General features: G+C 41.1%; 1 protein-coding gene across 6 annotated transcripts in view; it reads right to left on the bottom strand.

The window, feature by feature from the left end:
- The window catches only part of inpp4b (inositol polyphosphate-4-phosphatase type II B), a 324,645-nt gene that overhangs the window by 96,385 nt on the left and 203,486 nt on the right, over positions 1-24,774 (bottom strand). For all 6 annotated transcript variants that reach the window (XM_088341789.1, XM_088341788.1, XM_088341790.1 and 3 more), the window contains one exon: positions 10,862-10,967. In XM_088341789.1, coding sequence (XP_088197915.1) covers positions 10,862-10,967 — 106 coding nt within the window. The remainder of the gene's footprint in view (positions 1-10,861; positions 10,968-24,774) is intronic.

Raw genomic sequence — 24,774 nt, 5'->3', positions numbered from 1 at the left:
GGTTCTCTAAAAAGAAACGGACTTTTACTACACAACTCCAACTGGAGAGCGGCGTGCAGACGAAAACTTGAACCGCGAGACCAAAACAACAAGGGCGGAGCTGCCTCACGAAAAGTTTGGAGTGCGGTAAATCTTTGTTAAAAAATGATAATGACAATTTCGTGTCAAAAAAGTTGCGTCCCGGGGACGCACGTTGTTTTGACACGATGCGTCCCCAGCAAAAATAATGCGTCTAGGACGCAGGGGCAAACGAGAACACTAACGCGTTCGCTGTCCATGTCCTCGCTTTTCAAGGAACGGCAAGAACTGTGTATGAGGTGCACCTTTGCATTTCAGTCCAATTTGGGGTTATACGGTGCACCTCATAGTCTGGAAAATACAGTAATAAGAGACATAAAAGAAAAAATGAAGATGATAAAATAAAGAATCGCGGGCTGTTTTTCAATTGCTTTATTACAAGTCATCTATAAGTCCTCCTGTTCTGCAGTTGCACACCCGAATAAAACCAAAAACTTCTTCACTTAATATTTGTCACCCAAGTCCCAGTAAGCCCCATATATATTGGCTGAGGTTGCGATTCCTGGCAGAAATGTTTGTGACGCTCGCGTCTGGGCTTGATGCATTAAGTTTGGGCTCCTCTTCACACAAATCCTGACAAGTGACCATTTTTCATGCTGCATGAGTCGTTGAACAAGGTTAGACAGGGAAAACTGTCACGGGGAAAGAAGCATAACGTCGGCCGGGGCTCATTCATCAACACCGGGCGTCAGACGCACGCCGCAGCGCTCGTGGCTAAAGATAACGCAGGAAGAGGCCGAGTAGGGGTCGGGGACATACGGTTCGCGAGCCAGGTATGGCTTATTTCATGAGTACATCTGGCTCGGAGATAAAACGAGGTCCATGCTGAACTTCTCTACCTGCTAATCTTTGCTATATTGTATCAAGTTTACTCTATGCCAGTGGTTCTCAATTAGTGGGGCAGGCCCCACCCCCTGCAGGGGGCGCGAAACTCCATAAAGGGCGGATTGACGTCGGGGAACCTTTATTTTTTCAGTTCAAGTGAAGTCATGTTTATTTGTATAGCCCTTAATCACAAAGAATGTCAAAGGGCTGCAAAGATCAATGACTATTGCAAACTACAGACTATTATGACACCATCCCCTCATCTAAAACCTACATGAGGGCAAATACTACACATATCATCAACATAAAATAAAGGTTATTCATATGCTATAGAGTAGAAGTGTTTTAAGCCTAGATTTAAACATTTCCACTGAAGTTGCAGATCGAATCTCAGGGGAAGAGCATTCCACAGCACCGGGGCCCGAATGGAGAACGCTCTCGAACCTGCGTATCTCAGAGTTTTCAAGAGCGAAGGCTCCGAACCGGAACATAGGGGGAAATTAAATCTGAAAGATATGAGGGAGCAAGTCCATGCATGATTTTGTATCATAAGACAGCCTTAAAATCACATCTTAGGCTAACAGGGAGCCAATGCAGGTTGGCTAAAATCGGGGTAATGTGATCAAACTTTCTTGTCTGAGTTAAAAGCCTCGCTGCAGCATTTTTTACTAGCTGAAGGCTCTTAATTTTGGACTTCTGGAGACAGGAGAGTAGTGCATTACAGTAATCGAGACAGGAAGTAACAAACATGTGAATTATAATCCCCGCATCTGACTAAACAGCATAGGACGAATTTTAGCAATGTTGCTAAGATGGAAGAAAGCTGTTCTAGTAATATTCTTAACGTGTTCCAGAATCAAGTGCAACTGAACCTCCACAACACTAGTGGGCAGTGGCATTTTCAGTGGCAGTGTTTTATTGACATTTTGCCTCCTTGCAGAGCATTAAACAGAGTATAAGCATTGAAGCCTAAACACCTAGTGTAGTAGGTGACCACATGAAAAACAAAAAATAACAAAGATGAAAGTTTTGTAATAGTCTGTGGTTTGCAATAATATGTGGTCTGTGCAGCCCTTTGAGACTCTTTGTGATTGAGGGCTATACAAATAAACATGACTTGACTTGACAAGCAAAGACTATGTTAAAAATGTTGACAGCGGACTGCACAAAGCCAATCAATTTAATAAGCTGTCACTTACAGACATTACAATCCAATTACGCTGATATGCTGCTTTAGTTTTTCTGCAGTGAAAAGGTGCCAAACGCTTAGATTTGTATTGACAGAGTTGACCTCTTACCATCGATATTTAAGCAATCTTTGTTTTGTTCCCACCAACATAATGCGATCATTAAGCTCAATTTTTGAAGGGGTTGGTGCGAGACTATTTCTTCTTCTGAGAGGGAGGGTAGCATGACAGAAAATAATTGAGAAGCGCTGTTGTATGCCTAGGTGAAGCGACACACATAAGTTATGTGATTTTTCCAGAATATATAGCTGCAGTTTATGGTCTCTGTTTTGGCTTTACGTCATTATGGAACCCTGTATATAGAAGCTCATTAAACAATGTAGATTCACTGTTGAGACGCTTAATGATAAAACCCACAGAACAAGCTGTAAAAACCTGCAAACAACAGTGAAACACCCAGAGCAATTAGATTGGGAGAGCAGTAGGGGCGGGCAGATGTCTGGCGATAGGGTTTGGCAGTTTAGTTGAATTTTGTCTTAAAACATATACTAAAAAATAACAAAATATTTAGCTTTCATGGCTCTTTCAAGTAAAAATGGTTCCCAAACTCTGATCTAGAGAAAGAATGGCCAGCCTGGTGGGGCTCAGCTGTGAAAGATACCACCCAACCACCACCAACCCTGGCCCCAAAGTTCTCAGAATGTGTTTCGAGGGTTTTGTGATGACGCTAATCGGAGCCTGGTCTTTGTTATGTTTTTTTGTTTTTTTATGAGATCACACACATACAATATTCAAAAGGGACACAGACATACATCTGGATCATTCATCCGACCCCTACTTGGTGACACACTTGCTCTGTCATTACAAAAACCCTTCTTACCATAATTTCTGAGAAATGTTATTATGTCAGACTTCATTTTGAAGTCATTTGAAATTAAATGAATCAGGGAACTCATTTGACCCTTTTTAAAAATCAAATGATTTAATGCAATGGGACATACATATGCACATTTATTTTATACCTAAAACACAAGCTATTGTGTTACTGCTCCATTATGGTTGGCTAAGCAGATAGCTCACATGTCACCCCATCACCATAACCACATGCAGCTAACCGGCCACTCTGTAACAGTGTACACACTTTTCAAATTCTTGGGAGTAAAACTGGACGACCAACTCACCTTTGATCAGCATAACACGGATATTCAAAAAGAGTAAACAAAGGCTGTCAGTCATCCGTGAACTCAAAGGACTATATCTGGCACCTCACCCCCTGTTACAACTGTACCGCATTGTTGTAAGCATTGTTTAACCCATCCTCCTGTCCTGCTCTGCATGCTTTTACACTATGATCTCTGTTCCAAACCAGACCAAACTCACACGTATAACTTAAACAAGCAGCTAAAATCATTGGCCTACTCACACCCAACTTCTCAGACTAAAATAACAGGTCCATAATCTGACTGGCAAACACAATAGTCCAGCATATCATTTACCAACTACACCAACGCTTCATCCCAATACAATCAGGGCACGGACACAGGACGGTAAGATTCAGGAGGGCTGGCGCCTTGGGTAAAGCCTGATCCCCGCTGCCATCGGCCTTCCAAACAAAAGACCCCACTGAGCCATTTAATCAGTCTACTCCAATTGTCCCAAACTGTCATATATGTTTGTCATTATGCTGTTTTTGTATGGTAATGCCTGTTATTTCCCCGCGGTCAAGTCAGTGGAAGGGAATTTCCTTAAGGGGACCAATAAATTACATCTAAATTAAATCATTGATGAAAAAAAAGACTGAAGAGACTTGAGTGTGGTTCGTGCCGTTCTAGTAAAGAAAGAAATATATCTATATACCACAGACACAAATATCCTACTAGAGCAGTCAAAAACACAAACAATGTATTAAAGCAGTCCTATGGCAGTTTCATACAAATCAAAAACCTACAGGTTCAGGTCTTCCAAGTGATCAATGTTGAAATTAAGCTTGGAGCCTGCTGCTATGAGTACAATTTATTAGCCATGCTGTTATACTGTTTCCTGATGTATGAAAGACACGCCCAAAGTTGGCTGGGGCAAGACAGGAGGGTCAAAAATATTTTTTCACGAAATGGCAACTACAAATTTGATCTCTTCAGTCAGTGTCACGGAGTGAGTTGATTTTCGCACGGATTAAATGAGAAAATAAATGTAACATTAAAAAAAACACATTTAAAAAATATAGTAAAAAGTCAAATATTATTGATTTTAAAAAAATATGTATTTTCACATTTATATATGTGTAAGGAAGTTTAAATTTGGTAAAAAAAATAAAAAAATTGACATCCAAAATAAATGTGGCATCACCCTTTTGTCAAAATATATAGTTTAAAAGGACAAAAATGAATAAAAATGTATCCTCAGATGGTTTTAGTCTGTTCCTTTCCATAATTGTATGCGTTTGTTAATTCGTTATATCATTTAGAGATTCATCTATCTTTTTCAAACTATTGTGCACGTGTCGGTGTAAATCCACTATACGATCTCTTGTTAAAAGTATCTTGTTAAAATGTAAAGATGTAAAAATGTATTGTGATATTCTAAAATGTATTTTCTGTAAAGTGAAAAGAAAGCTCTTTGATATGCTTTGTTGTTAGTCTTACTAGAGAGAACTACAAAGAGATCAAAAAGATCAAACCCAGCAGAAAAAGCTAATGTTGTGACTCATCCATTTATAATGGCGGCGCCCTCTGTTGGCTGCGGCTGCATCGACTCGCTACAACGGGTCAGGTGTATCGACATTTCGTTCTGTGTACATTGTTACAAAGAATGACAATACAAAGGAAATTATTATTATATTATTATAATAGTCGTTCAATGTTTGTTGGGTGGAGAAAGGAGGAGGGGATTTTATTTTGTCATGTGCAATTAATGGTTTTCACACCTCTTTGCAATTGGTTGTCTAAAAAGTGCTTTACAAATAAATGTTGACTTAATTTGACACAGTCACAGCGACCCCAAAACAAGAAATAAGAATAGAACTGTATTAAAAAAAATGCAAAGGGCATTTGGGTCCCTCAGATTCTTAATATATCCGACAGTGTCTTGACGCAGCATATACAACACAACACCCTTTGTAGTCTAGCAGCAGCCATTCCACATTGCTGGGTATTGTTTTGACCCGATGCTAGCAGTGCTGACAAGATACTGTGAGATGTCACTTTCAACTTTCAACATTACATTGACCATGAAACAAACAAAGTTACAAGTTTGAAATTGTTTCCAGAGGAATTTTCAGGACCTGGCACTCCATTTCCCCTGTGCAGGCCACCAAGCTCAGGGGATTGGCTGGAGAGCGCCCACCCGCATCTAATCACTGCCCACGACTGCATCCCATTGCTAGGGCTCCTTTTTATTGACTCGCTCTGAAACTTCAATGTGTCAGGTCATTTCCATTTTCACATCAGGTTTGGTTTTGGGTCTTCTTTGGACACTTACCATCTCTGCTTGCCTATAAGCCCAATTAAGAACTATCCAACACAATACTGAAATAAGGGGCTTGGCTTATATGTGCTTAATACAAAATGACCAAAAGGGGGCATAAGACAAAATTTCCACCCAACGGTCCACTACAGAGTACTAATGATCCCTCCTTGCCCAATCTTTCTTCCTGTTCAATCTGCACTGTCTCGATTGTTTCATAGGGACCACGTCTCATTTTATTGGAATCTAGTGCATTTTATTGCTTTTTTAGCAGATAATAATGGGTCCCAAGAAAGGTAATAAGAAAAAGTGGAAAACAGTGACACCATCGATCGAGTCTAAGGAATATGTGAAAGACGTGAATGGTGTATGAGGTTCTGCCCTCGAAGCGCTGCTTAAAAGTAGTTATTGTTTAAAATTGTTTTATTTTTAGCTGTATAACTGATATATTATTCTTTATTATCTTCACTTTTAAATAATTTGAATTGTTAAGTTACACACCCACTTAGATTTTAACCAGTTTCAATAAACTTAGTTGATATGGTGAAAAAATGAACTCTTTAGAATGTAAAAGTAAATGATTGATATTTTGGTAAGTGCACTTTATATTAACAATACATAATAATTCCATTTATTCGGGTACAGTCAGCACTGTCATAGCAGAGCGTGTGCCAACTGACCTATTTACAGAACCTGGCATTCCCAAATGCTCTCCCATCCATGAACTAACCGGGTCGGACCCAGGAGAATCCCAGAAGTAATAAAAAGCTAGAATTGTTTCAATAAACAAAATGAACCAAAGGTTTGGATTTTCTATACAAAAAAAAAACACAATTTCTCCAGAGAATGAAGCCTATCTTTCAATTGGTTCATGCTTGAAACAAAATGATAGCAAATTGGTTTATTTTCTGACCCACGCACCTTGGCTTTAAAATGGATTTAGAAAATAATTTTGTCTTTGTATAACTTTTTTTGATATTTAGGAGTACAGAGACACTCTAATGAAAGTCAGAAGAACACATAGAAATGCTTTGTGTGATTATTATCAGGTTCCAGGAGCGACTCAGGCAAAAACCATGCTGCGGTTAGGCTAACAACTCTCCAAAATCCCTGTATTTGGCCAACGCTAGGTCCATTAGACATGAAATCGATGACTTGGAGCCGCAACTCGTCGAAAACCACGACATTTGGGACGGTTTCATTTTAATCATCGCAGAGATCTGTCTCCATTCGAGAACACCCGTTGCTAGCATGTAGCTAACCGACCACTCTGCAAATTGCTTTCTTACACTGAAAGGATAAGCCCTCCAATTTACTTTTTTCATAATACCAATAAAACTAGGTGTCCAAGGGTTCCGGTTTGCACGTGGGGGTCTGGGGTTGGTAAAGCCCGGACCATTAAGGGGTGGACTGTCGTACATGTTGAAGTAGGTAGGGGCTTTTTGCTCATACCAGTAGCAGTGTGTCCTCCAATGTTGTTTTAATATTGTATAATGCCAATAAAACCGGCTACCAGCCTTCTTGTGCGGAGTTTGCATGTTCTCTCCGTGGTTGCGTGGGTTTCCCCCGGGCAATTCGACTTCCTCCCACATTCCAAAAATATGTATGTCAGGTTAATTGGCTGGTCCAAATTGTCCCTAGGTGTGAATGAGCGAGTGAGTTGTACGTCTCTGTGTTCCCAGCAACTGGCTGGCAACCGGTTCAGGGTGTCCCCTGCCCACAGCCTGAAGATAGCTGCAAAGGGCTCCAGCACCCCCGTGACCCTACTGAGGATAAGCGGTGCAGATAATGGATTGATGAAAGACAATAAAACCTTTATTTCAACTGCCATTATGTGTTTTGTGTTATTATTTGAAGATATTTAATTGTTTTTATGTTACTGTCGGTAATGACATAATCTCGATGTAAGTTTAACCCTTTGGGGGCTATTATGAAGGTGCGACGCTACCTCACGAATTTTCACTTTTCGCAGGTGGTTCTGGTTTCTGTTAGCCGCAAAAAACGAGGTACAGTGGAGCCTTGGTTTTCGAATGCCTCTCAGTTCGGACAAATCGGTGTTCGACCAAAAATTGAGAAATTCTTGCTTCGCTGTTCGGTCAAAAATTCGGAGTTCGAACGCCGGTACGCTAGAGTGCGATGCTGAGCGGCGTACGGGTGTTTTAGCCCCTAATTATGCCCCCGAAGAAGGTCGCTGCAAGCAGGACAGGTGAAAAAAAGACAAGTTGTTCGCACAACTATTGCCTTTAAGAAAGACATAATAGCTAAATATGAAAAAGGTGTACGAATATCCGATCTTGCTAGTGAATACAGCATGGCTAAATCTAATATCAGTACGATAGTAAAGAATAAGGAGGCTGTGAAATTGAGTGATGCGGCTAAGGAAGTTAGTGCTATAAGCAAGCAACTGCCGCAAGTTTTGGAAGAGGTTGAAAAACTTTCGATGATTTTTCTCTCCCCACCGTCCACCACAAAGGTAAGAAATCCTATTCATAATCCTTTTTTTTTTAATTTTTACACGTTCATGTTAGCGTAATCTTTCGTACGGAAGATTATGATAACGCGAACGTACAATTAGCCTCAGTTAGCTTTGTTTACGTAAAACATTCAGGGTGTTTGAATGGAGCTCCCTTTCCAATGAAGCGCTAGTCACTTTTTGTGGGGACTCGGGTGCTAAATGACGTGTAAACTACCTGATTTTTTTATTCTTACACGTTCATGTTACGGAAGATTACGCGAACGTACGATTAGCCTGGGTTAGCTTCATGTTTACGTTCGATTAAAACGATTTTGGATTACTTTTAATGGTTTTCGATCAGTGTTCTGGAACGGATTATGGTCGAGAACCGAGGTTCCACTGTATCTTTGTCATTGGAGGTGCCACATTTGTGCGCTTCTTTTCATAACAGAACTCGTCCCTCCTCTTTACTGTAATCAGCTAATGTGCCGTGGCCCTCTTTTTTTGTTCCAAAACTAACACAAGAATATATGAAAAGTGACAATAAGCATATGCACCAATCCAAGCACGCACACGCTTTTTGTCATATTCTCCCCTCCTCCTTCTGCAGCAAAAACAAGACACACGAGCAAGTGTCGCAACAACATACACCCACACTCGTTTTGACTTTTTATCATCTCCCTCCCTTCATCTTCTGCAACAGCACACGCAAAAAAAGATGTGCGCTCTGACAACACTCGTACACACTCGCACACACGACAGATTCATCATGCAGACATGGGCAGATTGTCAGTGACACCGCCGAGCCTGGCAGGGAACCTTCCTTCACCAGCCACGCGAACGGGCACAACCCAGAGTCGGTCAGCCGTGTGAGAAGCCCTGGGTCAATTATACAAGACAGCAGGTTTGGAAAGTAACGGAATACATATAACGGCGTTACGTAATCAGAATGCAAAAAAAAAGAAGAATTGTATTCCGTCATGGGCAGCAGGGTGGTGCAGTGGTTAGCGCGTGTGCGGCACAGTTTTGAGGTCATGAGATCGAACCTTCCTGTGTGGAGTTTGCATGTTCTCCCTGTGCTTGCGTGGGTTTCCTCCGGGCACTCCGGTTTCCTCCCACATTCCAAAAACATGCATGTCATGTTAATTGGCCAGTCCAAATTGTCACTAGGTGTGAATAAGCGAGTGAATTGTCTGTCCCTGTGTGCCCTGCGACTAGCCGGCAACCGGTTCAGGGTGTCCCCTGCCCACTGCCCGAAGACGGCTGGGATAGGCTCCAGCACCCCACTTCCCTACTGAGGGTAAGCGGTGCAAATAATGAATGAATAAATCAATGTGTTCCGTCGAAAAAAACGTAAATTACAAGTTCAATGAAGGAAAAAGGAGCACTGAGCTCGTGCGGGCAATCAGGAAAAGTACGTACGATGTCATTCCTGGTGTGCCGGCATCCCATCGGGAATAAGGGGAAAAGGTTCCGCTGCTCCCGTGACGGTCGCTTTCGAGGGGAAGAGTGTGCTTCGTGGGAGATTAGCGCTCGCAGACACACTCCACAAATCCCCATTAGGCCACACAAAGTCCTCTAATCTCATTGGTGAATTTGAGCTGTGTTACAAGCTTCAATTTCCCTGAGTGGGAAACTTCTCAGGGCTTTGGCGCGACTGCCATATTTTGCATGGAAGTGTGCGAGCCAGTGATGTGCAGTCAGGGGAGACCTATCTTTTTTTTTCGAGGATAGTGCACACACGTGTATAATGGGGCACCCCTAATTTTTGATTGAAAAACGGCATACAATGCTGTTTCACTTTTTCTCAGTGAAACTAGGAATTGTAAGTGACAAACTTTAAAGCTAGGTGGCTGGGTTTTAGAGAGTTTAAAACCCTCTCCTTGTGCAATGGTATGCCCCAGTGGCAGCGTTTTGGTGTGTGACTTTACTTTACAGTCGGAGATCAATTCAATTCACTAGAACATATGCTATGGTTCACTGCCTCATTACTATTAATACAGCATAATACACACAAAAACACTGAGGCGGGGGCGCGGTGGTGAGGGAGCAGACCTCCGTAACTGGGTCGCCTTGGTGCCGTCCAACCGACGCGGCCCGCCCCACCATCTCAGACAGTTTCTTTACTCACACTCTTGCCAAACTGTCCGTATTCATTGTAGATCATCCACGCAAATGGTTTGGATATTGTTGATGAAAATAGGCCGTAGGTCAGTGTTTTCTAGGTCAAGTGATATCGTGGTATTTAAGGATTTACGATCATGGTCAGGGATATCCTCAACTGATAAATGATTGCTCAAATACCGTAATATACTACCGTGATACATAAGGGTGTTACCTCAGCCCTCGTTTGTAACGCGTACCTTGTTTAGGTAACAAAAAAAAATGTCATATTTGAATAAATCCAAACAAAATCGCTCGATTTTACATCTATTATGAACATTATTAATACAAGTAGTATGTAACATATTACTGTGCCGAGCATCTGCAGATGAAGAGTAAGGCATGCAGTTCTCTTGCCTCAAGGCAGGGGGCGAAAGTGAGACCAACGATTCTGATTTAATACACTCCTCAGCTCAAAACGATAAAATTAGATTATATTAGGTAACAGCAATTCAGGCCACCCTATATTTTTTCCGGTAGTATGGAATGGGGTATTACTTATTTATTGATGCGCATATACTTCATTTATAAGTTGAGGAAAGAAAATGAAACGCCTTATTCTGAACTTCTGTTTATTTATCGCTTTCTTGCTTTGCTAATAAAATTATGATTAAGATGTAGGGTTTTTTCTTTGCTAATTTGATTGTTGTATTCATATTATGCAATATACAGACTCCCCTTCCCCTCTCACCTTCTGGGATGGCACATCAGTGGTGATATGCTCTGCTTCTTCCATCTCTCCCATCTTCATTCGACTCACCACCACAATTCCGGCTGCACACCCACCATCAGATGACCTAAATGGGACAGACCAAGGGGAGTAATGAATACCGGTTAACAAATACAAACTGTGTGAAAATTTTTTTTTTTTAAAGTAAGATATTTAATAACAGAAGATGAATGTGTTCAAAATGTAAAAATAGTAAGCGTGTAAGATATATTTTGTAAGATATATTATTAAAACACCATAGTGGGCAAAACTTGATTTCCCCTTTGAATGATTTCACTTTTAGTTACATTAACAGATAAACAGATAAAGTGTTAGCACATCTGCCTCACAGTTCAGAGGTCCTGGGTTTAATTCCAGATATAAGCCACTCTGTGTTGAGTTTGTATGTTCTACCCGTACCTAAATGGATTTTCCCTATGGCTCCTTGGTTTCCTCCCACAGACCAAAAACATGAGTGGCAAGCTTATTGACGAGTCAAAATTGATCCGTATTGACAAGTGTAAATTGTCTTCACGGATTTGTGTGTGAGTGATTGTCTCTCTGTGCCCTGGCTAGCAACATAATGAATAATACTGATTTAAACAGTTCCAACTTGTTTTAAATACTCTATACTGAATGTTTGACGTTTGTATACTGTTCTGGCATACTTTACGGTGTGATATGCTGAGAGCACAATAGAAAAAACGTACAGTGGGTCATCAACAGAGCCCAGAAATTAATTGGCTGCTCTGTGCACATTATAGAGATCATTGTCGGCCGGGCCAATGACATTATATATTCTCACCCTGGCCACCACCTCTTTGAGCTGCTGCCTCCAGGTCTCTAAAAGTAAGGATAAAAAGGCTCAGGAACAGTTTCCTCAACAGAGCCATCACCAGCCTAAACAAGCACATAATACTGAGAAAAAAAAGTGTATATATTTTGCCTATGTATAGAAAAATAAAAATTCATACTTTATTACTCAAATCTCTTTTGGGAAATGTGTTTAGGTTGATGGCATTGGGCATTTCATTGCACTATTAGTCTGATGCACTTAAAACTTAGGGAAAGTCTCTCTCTTCCATAAAGTGGAGAAAATAATTATTTGAACACCCTGCTATTTGGCTATTTCTCCCACTTATACATCATGAAGGGGTCTGAAATGTTCATTGTAGGTGCATGTCCACTGTGAGAGCGATGAACTAAAAAGAAAAATCCAGAAATCACAATGCATACTTTTTCTAAAGATTTTTTGTGTGATACAGATGCAAATACGTACTGTAAATTCCAGACTATAGGGCGCACCTGATTATAAGCCGCACCCACCACATTTTAAGAGGATAACCGCTTTTTGTACTAACACAAGCCGCACCTGTATATAAGCCGCATGCGCCCACATTAAAATATGTAACACGATCACACAAGTAACCCAAACCCGACTTTAGGTCCCGCGATTGTAACTGAATATAAAGTACACAGTCCGAAACCACAGCCGGCAAAATGAACGGAAAATGATACCGGTACTTAAAGTTTGATGCAGACCTGCAGAGCCCGGGTTCCGTTGAAAGTAATCCAAGGAAAAAAAGTCTATATTTTCAAAGGTAAGGGTGGGAAAAATATATTTCCACTATTGTCCGCCGCGCCCAAAAACACGTCCCACCTTTACTCCACTTCCCGTCAAACCCTGTTGTTTTTGCCCCTTCTTTTTGATTCGCCCGTGGAAAACATATCAGAATAAGTGTCTAAAATAAATACATTACAAAAATATACAGTTGCAAATACATATTATCCATGGTTACACATATTTACAAAGAAAGACGGTACACCAAGAGAGTTTTCAAAGCTTTAATAATAATAATATAACTTTCATCCCAAACCGTGACCGTGACTGCATTTGTTTATTATTGTACTGTTCTCAGCTCAGGGATGCTGCTGGAAATGTGAATTTCCCTTAGGGGATGAATAAAGTATCTATCTATCTATCTATCTATCTACAAGCCAAGAAGTTGCAGTCTTCCTCGGCGCATATATTCCAGCGGTCTGAATCTTACCTTTTGTACTTGAGAGCCGCTGGCGGCCGTTAGAAAAATTACATAAATTGGCCGCATCACTGAATAAGCCGTAGGGTTAAACGTTTGGGAAAAAGGTAGCGGCTTATAGTCCGGAATTTACGGTATTTGAACACCGGTGTATCATCTAGAATTCTGACCCTGAGAGACCTGTTAGTCCACCCATTAGAAGTCCACCTGTACTCCATGTATCATCCTGAATGAGATGCACCGGTTTGAGGTCGTTAGCTGCATAAAGACACCTGTCCATCCCATACAATCAGTAAAAATTTAACTTGTAGAACAAAGAGCTGTCCAAAGACACTAGAGACAAAAATTGTACACCTCCACAAGGCTGGAAAGGGCTACGGAGCAATTGCCAAGCAGCTTGGTGAAAAAAGGTCCACTGTAGGAGCAATCATTAGAAAACGGAAGAAGCTAAACATGAAGGTCAATCTCAATCGGAGTGGAGCCGCATGAAAGATATCACCTTGTGGGATCTCAATGATTCTAAGAAACGTGACGGGAGTAAGTCAATGACCTGAAAAGAGCTGGGACTACCGTTTCCAATATATGTAAAAATATAATTGATTCTTTTGCTCTTGAAGATAAAAAAACAATACATTATTTTAAAAAGAATGAAGGATAAGGTCAAATAACTCGTCGAAAACCCCTCTCCCTTTTTTAACATAAATTGCTACGAATTACCCTGAAATCCTGTTCGTGTCAAAATGAATACTTTACTAAAAAACTCAAGTTATAGCTCAGTCGGACAAATAGCATAGTATAAAGTTTCAATCTATTGTTCAAATAGTAATTTACAATATACTTTTAAAAGTACCTCGAGAGAAAATTCCTGCTAAGTCTGTTATCCAGGTGTTCTGATACCTCAGCCAGGATTGTTAAGACATTAATAATTAAGACTCCGAAAGTGTTGGCATGCTGCTGAAGCCTCCACAGAGAAACTAATAGAGTCCAGGCAGGGTGCGCTCCATCTAACGCGCCAAACGGCCGTCTAATAACCCCGACGATGCGCTCTGACGGACACCAAATTGATACCACAGATTTCAAACATGGACGCCCCCTCTTCCTATTCGATTAAGCCGCTGATAGAAAATCCATGGTATCGACGCAAAGTCCCGTGCTGCAGAATCAAGAGAAATGATCCCTAGGGCAACAGGGTGCATTGTTAATGTGCTCAGTGGCGCTCCAGCCAGGGGAGATATCGAGTCCCCGCCGGTAATTAGGCGGGACGAGTCCAAAAGGAAAAGGATGGAGATGGAAGTCAAATTAGAGATGCCCTCGGTGATAATCCATCTTGGCCGGGCGGAGAGAAAATCAGACTGAGCCAGAGGGACATAAGCAGACAAGATGAGGGGTGTTGGGGCGTGCTTCAGAAATTCAAATTATAAGAAAGGAATTACGCTTTTACAAAATCTCATTGCTGGTCATTTGAAAGATATAGGCGCATTGGATTGACCCAAATCTAATGTTTTCAAATACAGTGCCCCTCTACATGCAAGCTTTTCTAGTTACTAGAAATTCGACATTGGTTTTTCCAACAAAAATCAAATCTAAGTTAAGAGAATTTGCTGACACTACCACGAGAGGCGCGAGTGTCTAAAAAACCCCACCACCGCCATCAGCTCATCCAAGTTAGCACGTGCGCTTTCTGCTTTACTGACCTGATCTGGCATGCTTGTGTTGTGTTCTTTTTAACTCTAGTGCTCTAGTGCTCCCTCACTCCTCTACCACCATGCACATTCACTGGCAACCACTGACTTCCACCATTGTAGGTGTTTGTAATAAACTCGCATTGTATTTCCTTAATATCATGTTATTTTTCTTATCACTGCATTTCTTTGTTCCATAAGGCGCCCGCTTTGAGACTGGGAGGTCGGTGGTTTGCGCCCCGGCCGAGTCATTCCTAAGACTTAAAAAGTGGTCGGCGGCGCCCTCTGTTGGCTGCGGCTGCATCGGCTCGCTACAACGGGTCAGGTGCAATCGACATTTCGTTCTGTGTACATTGTTACACAGAATGACAATACAAGGAAATTATTATTATTATTATTATTATTTAAGTGAATGAGGATCCAAAATGCCACCTCCCTCCAGAGGGCGTCAGGGGACAAACTTAAGTACACCTGGGGTCTATCAGCTACCTAGCATATAAAGCCGGAACCGTTGGCTCCCTGTGTTGGATTGTTACTGCTCAAGTGCACTGTTCCCTGATCCTTTGATGCCTGTATTGTGCCCAAGAGAGACTCCGTGTATTTATCCAGCTGTGAGTTTTTGGACAGCGTTCGTAATGCTTATTTTTTTGCCTCCTACCTCTGCTGAGTGCTTTTTCTTATTTCCCTTGACCTAATTAAAGCTGTCAAATCTGTTTGAATTTCCGTGTTTGGGTCCAACCTCACCAAACATAACAAAATGTGTTTTTAGGGATCTGGAAGATATTCTTTATGGTTACTTTGGGTAAAATTAGATGGTTTTGGGAGGCCAGGAACGGATTAATTGATTTTCAGTTATTTCAAATGGGGAAAATATTTTCAAGATACAATTAATTCTAGATAAGAAAAGGGCCACTGTTTATTGAATCATCTTCAACCCTCAAAGATATCTTGGAAGTCAAATAGTAAGTTTCAAATTTAAGGTGTACCCTCCCCCTTTAATGAAAACTCGTATGTTTTGGTGAATATTTAAAATGTTTATGAACTAATAAAATGTTAAATATATTTATGAAAATACAATACTCACTAAACAACCTTGATTTATTTTATATTACTAAAAAGTTACTATTACAAAAACTGTTTCAAAACTTAAAGGATGAATCATTCCCTTAAAAGGACACGCTGTATTAGTTAACCACTAGATGTTGCTCTGTTGTGTAGTGCGACTAAAAAAGACAGCTACAAAGCACAAGGAAGAATACAAACTACAGAGACTCAAAGGGACCAGACCACACCATTTTCCTTTTCATTTATTTCCCCAACCTTGAACAAGGTGATAATACTAAAGTTTAATAGTCTCTAAAAATAAGGAGAGACGACATAAATGGATTGTATATTTGTAAGAAGAACAGGGAGCAAGCCCAAACTTCAAATGAGAAATGTCAACCTATTCTAAAAACCCTCCTCTCGCCCCTTTCTTTTTATTTAATCTCCTAGGTTAAGAAAGCACATACACCGTGTAACAAAGAACAGCAACATGATTGGCTGGCAGTGACAGTGTTGTAAACAGCGCACTATAGTCAAAACAACAAACAGTAGTCCACAATAATGGTCGAAATAACTAACTGGCACCCCTATGTCCAATGTTAAAAACAGAATAAAATTATCAAGGTCTGGTGGTCAAATAATACACACTGTCACTTTAATGTAAAATTACGCATTTACGTATTACTGATTCATTTTTTTTTACATTAATACTTCACATTAAAGGGACATTGTGTGTTCTTAAGCGACTTCCAGCGATAAACAAAAACATTACTCATTAAAAAGACAATTGATTTGGAAAAAAAGGTAAAAATTGCATAAACTATTAAAAAGACATGAATTTTAAGGACTTTGTTTTTATTTAACATATCAAGAGGTTCATCTAGTAGGAGCTAACACGATTGTCGGCCATCTTGCTGCTAAAAAGCCCCAAAAACCTTGTAGCCAAAGATTTTACTCAAGTAAAAGTATTGTTACTTCAGAATAATATTACTCAAGTAGAAGTAAAAGTAGTCATCCAAATACTGGTGTAAAGTAAATAAGTACTTGGTGAAAAAAATTACCTAAGTACTGAGTAACTGTCGCATTGTCGTATTTATTGATTTTTTAAAAAACAACCAATCAGATCAAACTATTAAAGTCCATCCAATCAGCAAAAAAGTACATTTAATCCAACAGTAGCTCCTCCTCTTCTGTGTTTTCTTAGTCGGTATTTTCGATCTGTTTAATCCGTAAACTTTTCCCCCGCTAAAGTTGAATATGATCATGTGACGAGGCTGCTTTGTTTGCTTGGTTAACTGTGGTAGAGCCTGGCGGAGTCCAGTGTCATAATATATGCGCCTTAGCGGAGACAGACAGACGCCTACTTACATGGAGGGGATTTATTAGGTAACGAACAGCTTCAATGTTGCCTAATGTGGCAGAGTAAAACTACAGTTTCTTCTTCACAAATTTACCCAAGAATAACCTATCTTGCAAAAACCTGTCACCCCTCCAAAAAGCAAAACGAATAACATTGTCTGCTTTATAAATCCAATGAAGGTCCCCCGCCAGACACCTGTCACGAGGCTTCCTCTTCCAATCCTCATCCCCGCAAAAAAACTTGAGCCGCCAAAAGTCACCCTGACTTTCAACAAACGCCGCCAAGCGCGTCATCCACGGAAGCGGGATTAACATGTGTCCCGTTCCATGATAACAAACTCGGGGGTGGAGGCGATGGAGGTGACTCTCCCCACCTTCCAGCTGCTCCCTTCTTGTTTTTTCCTCTTTCAAAGACATCTCAATCTTCTAATGCAGGGGTCTCAAACTCGCCGCCCGAGGGCCAACTGCTGCACACCGAAGACAGTTTGTGGCCCTCGTCTTAATATGAGAGTGTATAGCAGTGGTTTCCAACTTTTTTCAAGTGACTAATTAGCGTAAAAGGCACCCAGTTTGAAATGCATTTCCAGGATAACAACTAATTTAAATGACTTGTCTTTATTGTCATTGATATCAACGTTGCGAAACATTGTAGGCAATAATATTGGCACTCCATGGTGAAACGTGTAATAAAGACTGTGAAGAGAAAAATGATCAACCACCTTCAGCATAAATAGGCAAAAGAAAAACAAAATAGTGCTTAGAAACCTAGCCCAGGATATATTAATAACAATGCAATGAAAAAGAATAGTGCATCGTAACAACGGTGCAATGAAATTTCGCTAAAGCTATTTAAAAAACCCAAAAGGTATATTTTTTTCAGTTTCAAGATATGCTTTCACAGTTTTATGGTGATGGCCCTGGCGAAGAACACATCTTAAAGCCTGTTTGTTTGGAGGGACCTTAAGCGCCCACTATACCTTAACAATGGCTCTGTTACGGTAACGGGAGCCAGCAATGTCCTCTAGACTAGAAAGAGGGCAGCCGATGATCTTTTGGGCTTTGTTGATTACTCTCTGTTTTTTCTGTCTGCTGCCATGCAAGCATACCACACAGTGATGCCGTATGACGGAACGGTTTCTACTGCAGCATGTTATCATGTTAATATTATGTTGTTACTATGTTATTACCAAGTTGATTATTGCAAGTGTGGTTAAACAGACTCAGTCAATCACTATAAAAGAATTGTACTAGAATATCACAGCACGGGTGAACTACTTTCAGAACAGTTACACGGCAATTTAGCTGTCCTGAGGGCGCACCCCGGTACCCGTGCATATGACAATGGAGACCCCTGTATGTAAAAACCGTTAAAACATTTTACCCCATATTCTGCTTACCAGTAATATTTACATGATGAAGTAAAAAAAAAAAAAAAAAAAAAAAAAAAAAGAGGTTAGTGTGCTGAGTCAATAGTGCAGTATAGCGGAAATATTGATATGTTTAAATTATAACTTCACAGTGCAGAAGTTAATTTGAAAAATATAAAGTATGTTACCTTTCTTTGTTGATAAAATGCTTGAGCCTGTAGATAAGGATTGTTATTTGGTTTCAATACACAATAGAGTTTTTAATAAATTAATAATTAAATGTATAAACGACTCTACGTCACAGTTTCGAGTATCGCGGGTCCTCTTTGGACCCCTGGTTTAAAGGGACTGTTATTAAGAGCGTCCTGGTATTCATCATCATTAAAAAATATATTTATATATAAAATAAGCAAAAATACATACACTACGGTACGTGCATGTTTTAAAATGTTCATAGATCGAGAAATTTGCAATCGTTTTACATAACATGAGATACTTGTTCACCATTCTGCTGCTTAGGGCACCCCAAAAAGGTTCTTTCTTCCTATTGTTTTGTTTTTCCTTCTTTTTATTCCTTTTCCCCTCCTTTTTCTCCATCCATCCATCCATCCATTATCTTCCGCTTATCCGAGGTCAGGTCACGGGGGCAGCAGCCTTAAACGGAAAGCCAAGACGTCCCTATCCCCAGCCACCTCCTCCAGCTCATCCGACGGGATGCCGGAGGCGTTCCCAAGTCAGCCGAGAGACATAGTCTCTACAGCGTGTCCTGGGTCGCCCCCGGGGCCTCCTGCCGGTGGGACATGCCCGGAATACCTCCCGAGGGAGACGTCCAGGAGGCATCCTTATCAGATGCCCGAGCCACCTAAACTGGCTCCTCTCAATGCGGAGGAGCAGTGGCTCTACACAGAGTCCCTCCCGGATGACTGAGCTTCTCACCTTATCTCTAAGGGAGAACACAGACACCCTGCGGAGGAAACTCATTTCGGCCACTTGTATCCTCCTTGATCTGCTACCTCCTCCTTGATCTGCTACCTTATCGTGGTGGAGGAGTTTGTGTGTCCCAATGATCCTAGGAGCTATGTTGTCGGGGGCTTTAAGCCCCTGGTAGGGTCACCCATGGCAAACAGGTTCTAGGTGAGTGGCCAGACAAAATGCAGATTAGAAGACCCTTTATGACGAGCAAAAACATTGGTCCTCAATTTCCCCCGCCTGGACGCGGGTTACCGGGGCCCCCTTCTGGAGCCAGGCATGGAGGTGGGGTCCGCTGGCGAGCGCCTGGTGGCCGGACCTTTACCCATGGGGTCTGGCCGGGAACAGTCTCCGTTCTGGTCCTGACAAAACCCTACAGACTCGGGACCCTCTTCCCATGGGCTCACCACCTGTAGGAGGGGCCAAAGGAGTCGGGTGCGCAGAGAGCTGGGTAGCGGCCAAGGGAGGGATCCTTGGCGCGACGACCACTGGCTACAGAAACTGGCTTTTGGGACATGGAACGTTACCTTTTCTTCCTTTTCCCCATTTTTAAAAAAATTATTTTTACTTTTTCTACTTCCCCCTTTTCTCTCTCTTTGTTTATTCTTCTTTCTTTGTGAAAGGCTGGGCAGAAAAATGAGAAGCAAAATTGTGCTTTTGGGTTGCTTTGAGTCTCCGTAGTTTGTGTTCTTCCTTGAGCTTTGTAGCAACCCTTTTCGATTGCATTACACAATAAGGCCACATCTAGTTGTCTAATACACACTGTAATGGCATGCAAGTGCAGCCCAGGATCTTATTTTGCGTGGAACATTGGAAGTTTTTTGGTGGAAAACTCGATTTACCCCTATAATGCAACTTCCGGCGGTTGGTTTTCGAGTGTGAGCCAAACACCTGGTGGCGGAGATCTACTCAGACGTGAGGGAATTAAATGGTTCCAGTTGGCCGACAAAATTTGATTTAGCGCCGCTTTAATGCCACATTGTAAAGGAAAGTTATAAAAAGAGGTGTAGACGCATTAATTTCCTGGCAGACGGTGGCGGCACGCCCTTCCTGTGGGAATATAACCAGCGTAAAGGTTGGAATAAATGTCCACTTTGCCACCTCCCCTCCTCGGTGGCTTCCTTTTCTCTCTTTCCTAAAATCTATTTGGCCACCATTCTGTTTTACGGCAGCGCTTCATTACACACCTTTGTGCAAGCGACAGATACGATGTTGTTCAGATGGATGACTCGGGGATGTCGGCACTGCTGGCGGACAAATATTTATCAGGGAAGAATTCTTCGGTGTAACAGCTTTAAGCGTCGATGAAAGGGCCATCGTTTTCACTTTGTCACGCAGAGTCCTGGAAATCATTATCAAACTACAGTGGTACCTCTTCTTGGAAGCTGAATTCGTTGTCGGATCGCTTGGTTTAGTCTAACGAGCAAATTTTGCGGGAGTAATGGAGAGGGATGGGAAGAGTGACGGAGCATAAGACTGTTGATATGTAGGCACTTACTTTACAGTTACAATTAAAGTTACTGTAAGTTGAAATTACGTACATCTGAAAATTTTTTACAGAATACTGTTTTTATATACTTTCTTTTGTTTTATGAAGGGAAACCCGTCATGATTACCGATGGGATGCACCTGTGCCCGCTCCTTTGGTGCCAACTGCCTCGGACTGATTGGTTCCCGGTCACTATTTAAACCCGCGTCTATCTGTCACCGGTTGTCAGTCCGTCTGCGAACCTCAGTGTACTCTAAGCAAGCTTTTTCGATCCTGACTCCCACCTGCATTTGGTCCCGTCTGTTTCCCGGCTTCGACCCGTTTTTTGATCCTGACCACGTCTGCTCTCTTCTCCTGGCTTTTGACTCGTTTCTGATCCCGACCACGTTTTTTGCTCTCCTGCCCCGGCTACTGGCCCGTTTTTTCCCGTTCCCAACACCGACATCTAATAAGACTGAGAAAAACGTAACGCAAGTGGATCCTGTCTCCGGTCTGGTCATGTCAAAACTCTACAAATACTCTTCCCAAAATGCATACAAGTAAACCCTAAACTTGTACATCTAGCTTGGGTTCAAAATGGAACATGTGCAATTATATACTGTTTGTTACATGTAAAGCCAAATGTAGCAGGTGCCAAGCCAGGACAACAGTGAATACATGGAAGGTCTGGTCCAGTATATAAAGGGCAAAGACTAAATTACAGTTTACAGTCAAGGTTTCACACCAACAGACCCTGTTTCTGAAGTACATCGCTAAATAATCCGTTATATGGAAGCACATCAAAAAAATCTATGGTCACTGTTGTGACACCTTATGTCAAAAATCAACAGGATAAACTGGAAAAACCCATAAACTGTTGCAAGGCACCCAGAGCAATTTGATTGGGTCAGCGGTAGGAATGGGCAGAGCCATACACAGAGCGCGCACATTGCTTCTTCCCCCAGCCAAACGCCGTCTGCACCGAAGGTAAATATGTTAGCATCCTTGTTTGCAGTATTATGTGACATTTTTACAAAAGAACTTTGCCCGCACCTTGTTTTTAAATAATGCAAATAATAAGATTGCCTGTCAACTTATTCGTTTTCCATACTTTTTCTTGTATTTTATGTTTTTTGAACATTACACATTGTGTACGACTGTACGCCATATAACAAATTTTATATAGGAAACATTTCGCCTTCAATCCAGATCGTCTGTCACTGGTAGCAGACAATGTCATCATAGATTGCTAATACTGTTGCAGTATTCTACATAGTCTGTGTTGCTGTGAGTAAATAGGTGCAGTATTGTGTTTGTAAGTTTATTATCACTTAACAAGGAAGATTTGGTTGATGATACGTAAGCACTTACTGTACACTTAAAATTAAAGTAACTGTAACTTTAAATGAACGTACACAGATACAAGGATTACACAATTTTCATACTTGTTATCCCTGTTCAATTTTTGCATACACAAACAGGACGAGCTGAGGGTGGCGTTAATCAGTCATGAGCGGTCTCTAGTGGTCACACCTGGGACTGGTCGTGAACTGGATTTCCCTTTGTATGGTGAGATAGACAAAAAGACCACATATACTGTATTTCTTGTGTTTCGAGGTGCTGTATTTAAAGAAGTACCACTGTATACCGATGTCCGCTTTTGATTGGGGGCTCTGTTGCTTAAGTTCCCAGACTGCAGTTTGCCACTCGACAAAGAACATTTTTTGACCTAAGGACAGACTTCCTGTGAAATTGGGCACAGGATTTTAAAAGTTTTCACTGCATCTTGTCCGCCCACGTTCTTTTCTTCGAACTAGCTGCGACTTTTATTTTCCATTGATTCTAAGGTTAAACTGAGGATTCTGTGTTGTGGACAATTACATAACATAAACGCTAAAGTTCCAAGAAGAAAAATTCAGAGCATCTGCTCCAGAAATTGGTCCCGTGAGAAGGTTTTTCATGGCCCCTGAGATGATCTTGATACTTTACTGTATCATGCACCAGGAATCGTAGTGTTTTTTTTCCCCTTTACTTTACTTCTTATTCTTCGGCTTCTTATTGTACTTCAATCCAATCAGTTCAGTTGAGCGAATGATAGAAAACCAATGCTATACTTCTTTGATTTGGAGTAAATTCATCTAAATGTTTCTCAAATTCAAACTATCGTCAGGTGCCTGAATAATAGTTTTCTTTCATTTAATGTTCAAGGTGTAAGGATTTTGATGGTAAGTCTTATAATGTTCCTAATTTTCTTGATCATATCGGAAGGTATTTGTTTTGAGTGTGTTCAATTAGGTTCACTACACTATATGCGTCATTAAAAAAAAAAATCAACATTTGATTGGTTCGGCCCTGAGCTATTAGACAATGTCTTTATTTGTCCTTTAACTTTGACACGCTGCTGTACAGTGAACCCTTGTTTATCACAGGGTTTACGTTTGAACATGAACCTGTGATAGGCAAAATAGAAGTTTTTATTTCTATTTTAGTTTAGGAGTGACTCAGTCAAAAATTTAGGTGTCATTTTTCACCCCGATCTGTCTTTCAAACACACGTTAAGAATATTACTAGAACAGCTTTTTTCCTTCGCAACATTGCTAAAATTCGCTCTATGATGTCTTAGTCAGATGCGGACATTATAATTCATGCGTTTGTAGTCTCCCGTCAATATGGCTTTTGCCAAATTGTGGAAACAAATGGGAGCTTGAGAGAGCATAGGGGGTAGCTGGATTAAGAGAAAAGCAAGGTTGTTCAACAAAGCCTTTAAATGTTAAAAGATGCATATGGATCTCCGTTATTAACTACAAATTGCACCAGAAAGTTTTTTTTTTAAAATGAAAAAACAAAACATGTTCAACGTAGGCCTTAATGACAAATTTGGACCAATATACAATGTGAGTGTTCAATCAGGTCTGCCTTTACGGCTTAGGGTGGTTCATGCGCAGACTTTTTATATAATTTGTCATAAATTTGCTTGATTTTTTTACGAGAAGTTTGAGGGTACATTTATACGCCAATAAAGATTAAAGCAGAGAAAATCCACCCTCTACAATATTTACAGATGTAAACCATCTATCAGACTTATTGGTCGGTTGGTTTTTAAGTATGTACTGTGACAAGACTGTACATAACTCAAAGAACACGGTAGAATGGATTTTATAGCAAATTAACTGCATTGTGTAACACAATACAATCTCTGTAACCATCAAGGGAGAATGTGTAGAATTTGTCCAGACCTACAAATACCTGGGTGTGCAGCTGGACAACAAACTGGACTGGACTGCCAACATAGAAGCTCTATGTAGGAAAGGGCAAAGCCAATTTTACTTCCTCAGAAGGCTGGCCTCCTTCAACATCTGCAAAAAGCTCCTGAAAATATTCTATGAGACAGTAGTGGCAAGCGCCCTCTTCTATGCGGCAGCGTGTTGGGGAGGCAGCGTCAAGAAGAAGGATGCCTCTCGTCTCAATAAACTGGCTAGGAAAGCGAGCTCTGTTGTGGGCAAAGAGCTGGACAGCCTAACAACAGTAGCTGAGAGACGAGCACTGGAAAAGCTGAGGTCAATCATGGACAATCCATCGCATCCACTACACAGCATTATCTCCAGACAGAAGAGCAGTTTCAGCGACAGACTGCTGTCACTGTCTTGTACTACGGACAGACTGAAGAGATCTTTTCTTCCTCATGCCATGAGGCTCTTTAACTCCACCCGGCAGAGTAAAGGCCCACATTAAACCACACCACCTACATTGGATATTACCGAATCTTACTGCAATATGTATTCTGTGTAGCACTATTTAGTTACTCTATATAACACGCTACAGTGGGCATTTGCACGTCACACTGGGTATTTGTATATTGTATTCTTTTGGCTTTATTATTGTACTGTTCTCAGCTCAGGGATGCTGCTGGAAATGTGAATTTCCCTTAGGGGATGAATAAAGTATCTATCTATCAATACAACAGTAA

The sequence above is a fragment of the Urocampus carinirostris genome, chromosome 8 (genome assembly GCF_059441175.1).
Source record: "Urocampus carinirostris isolate Australia breed hairy pipefish chromosome 8, RoL_Ucar_1.0, whole genome shotgun sequence".
NCBI lineage: Eukaryota > Metazoa > Chordata > Actinopteri > Syngnathiformes > Syngnathidae > Urocampus > Urocampus carinirostris.
The sequence above is the reverse complement of the archived record's forward strand: the minus strand, read 5'-3'. Positions and strand labels throughout refer to the sequence as shown.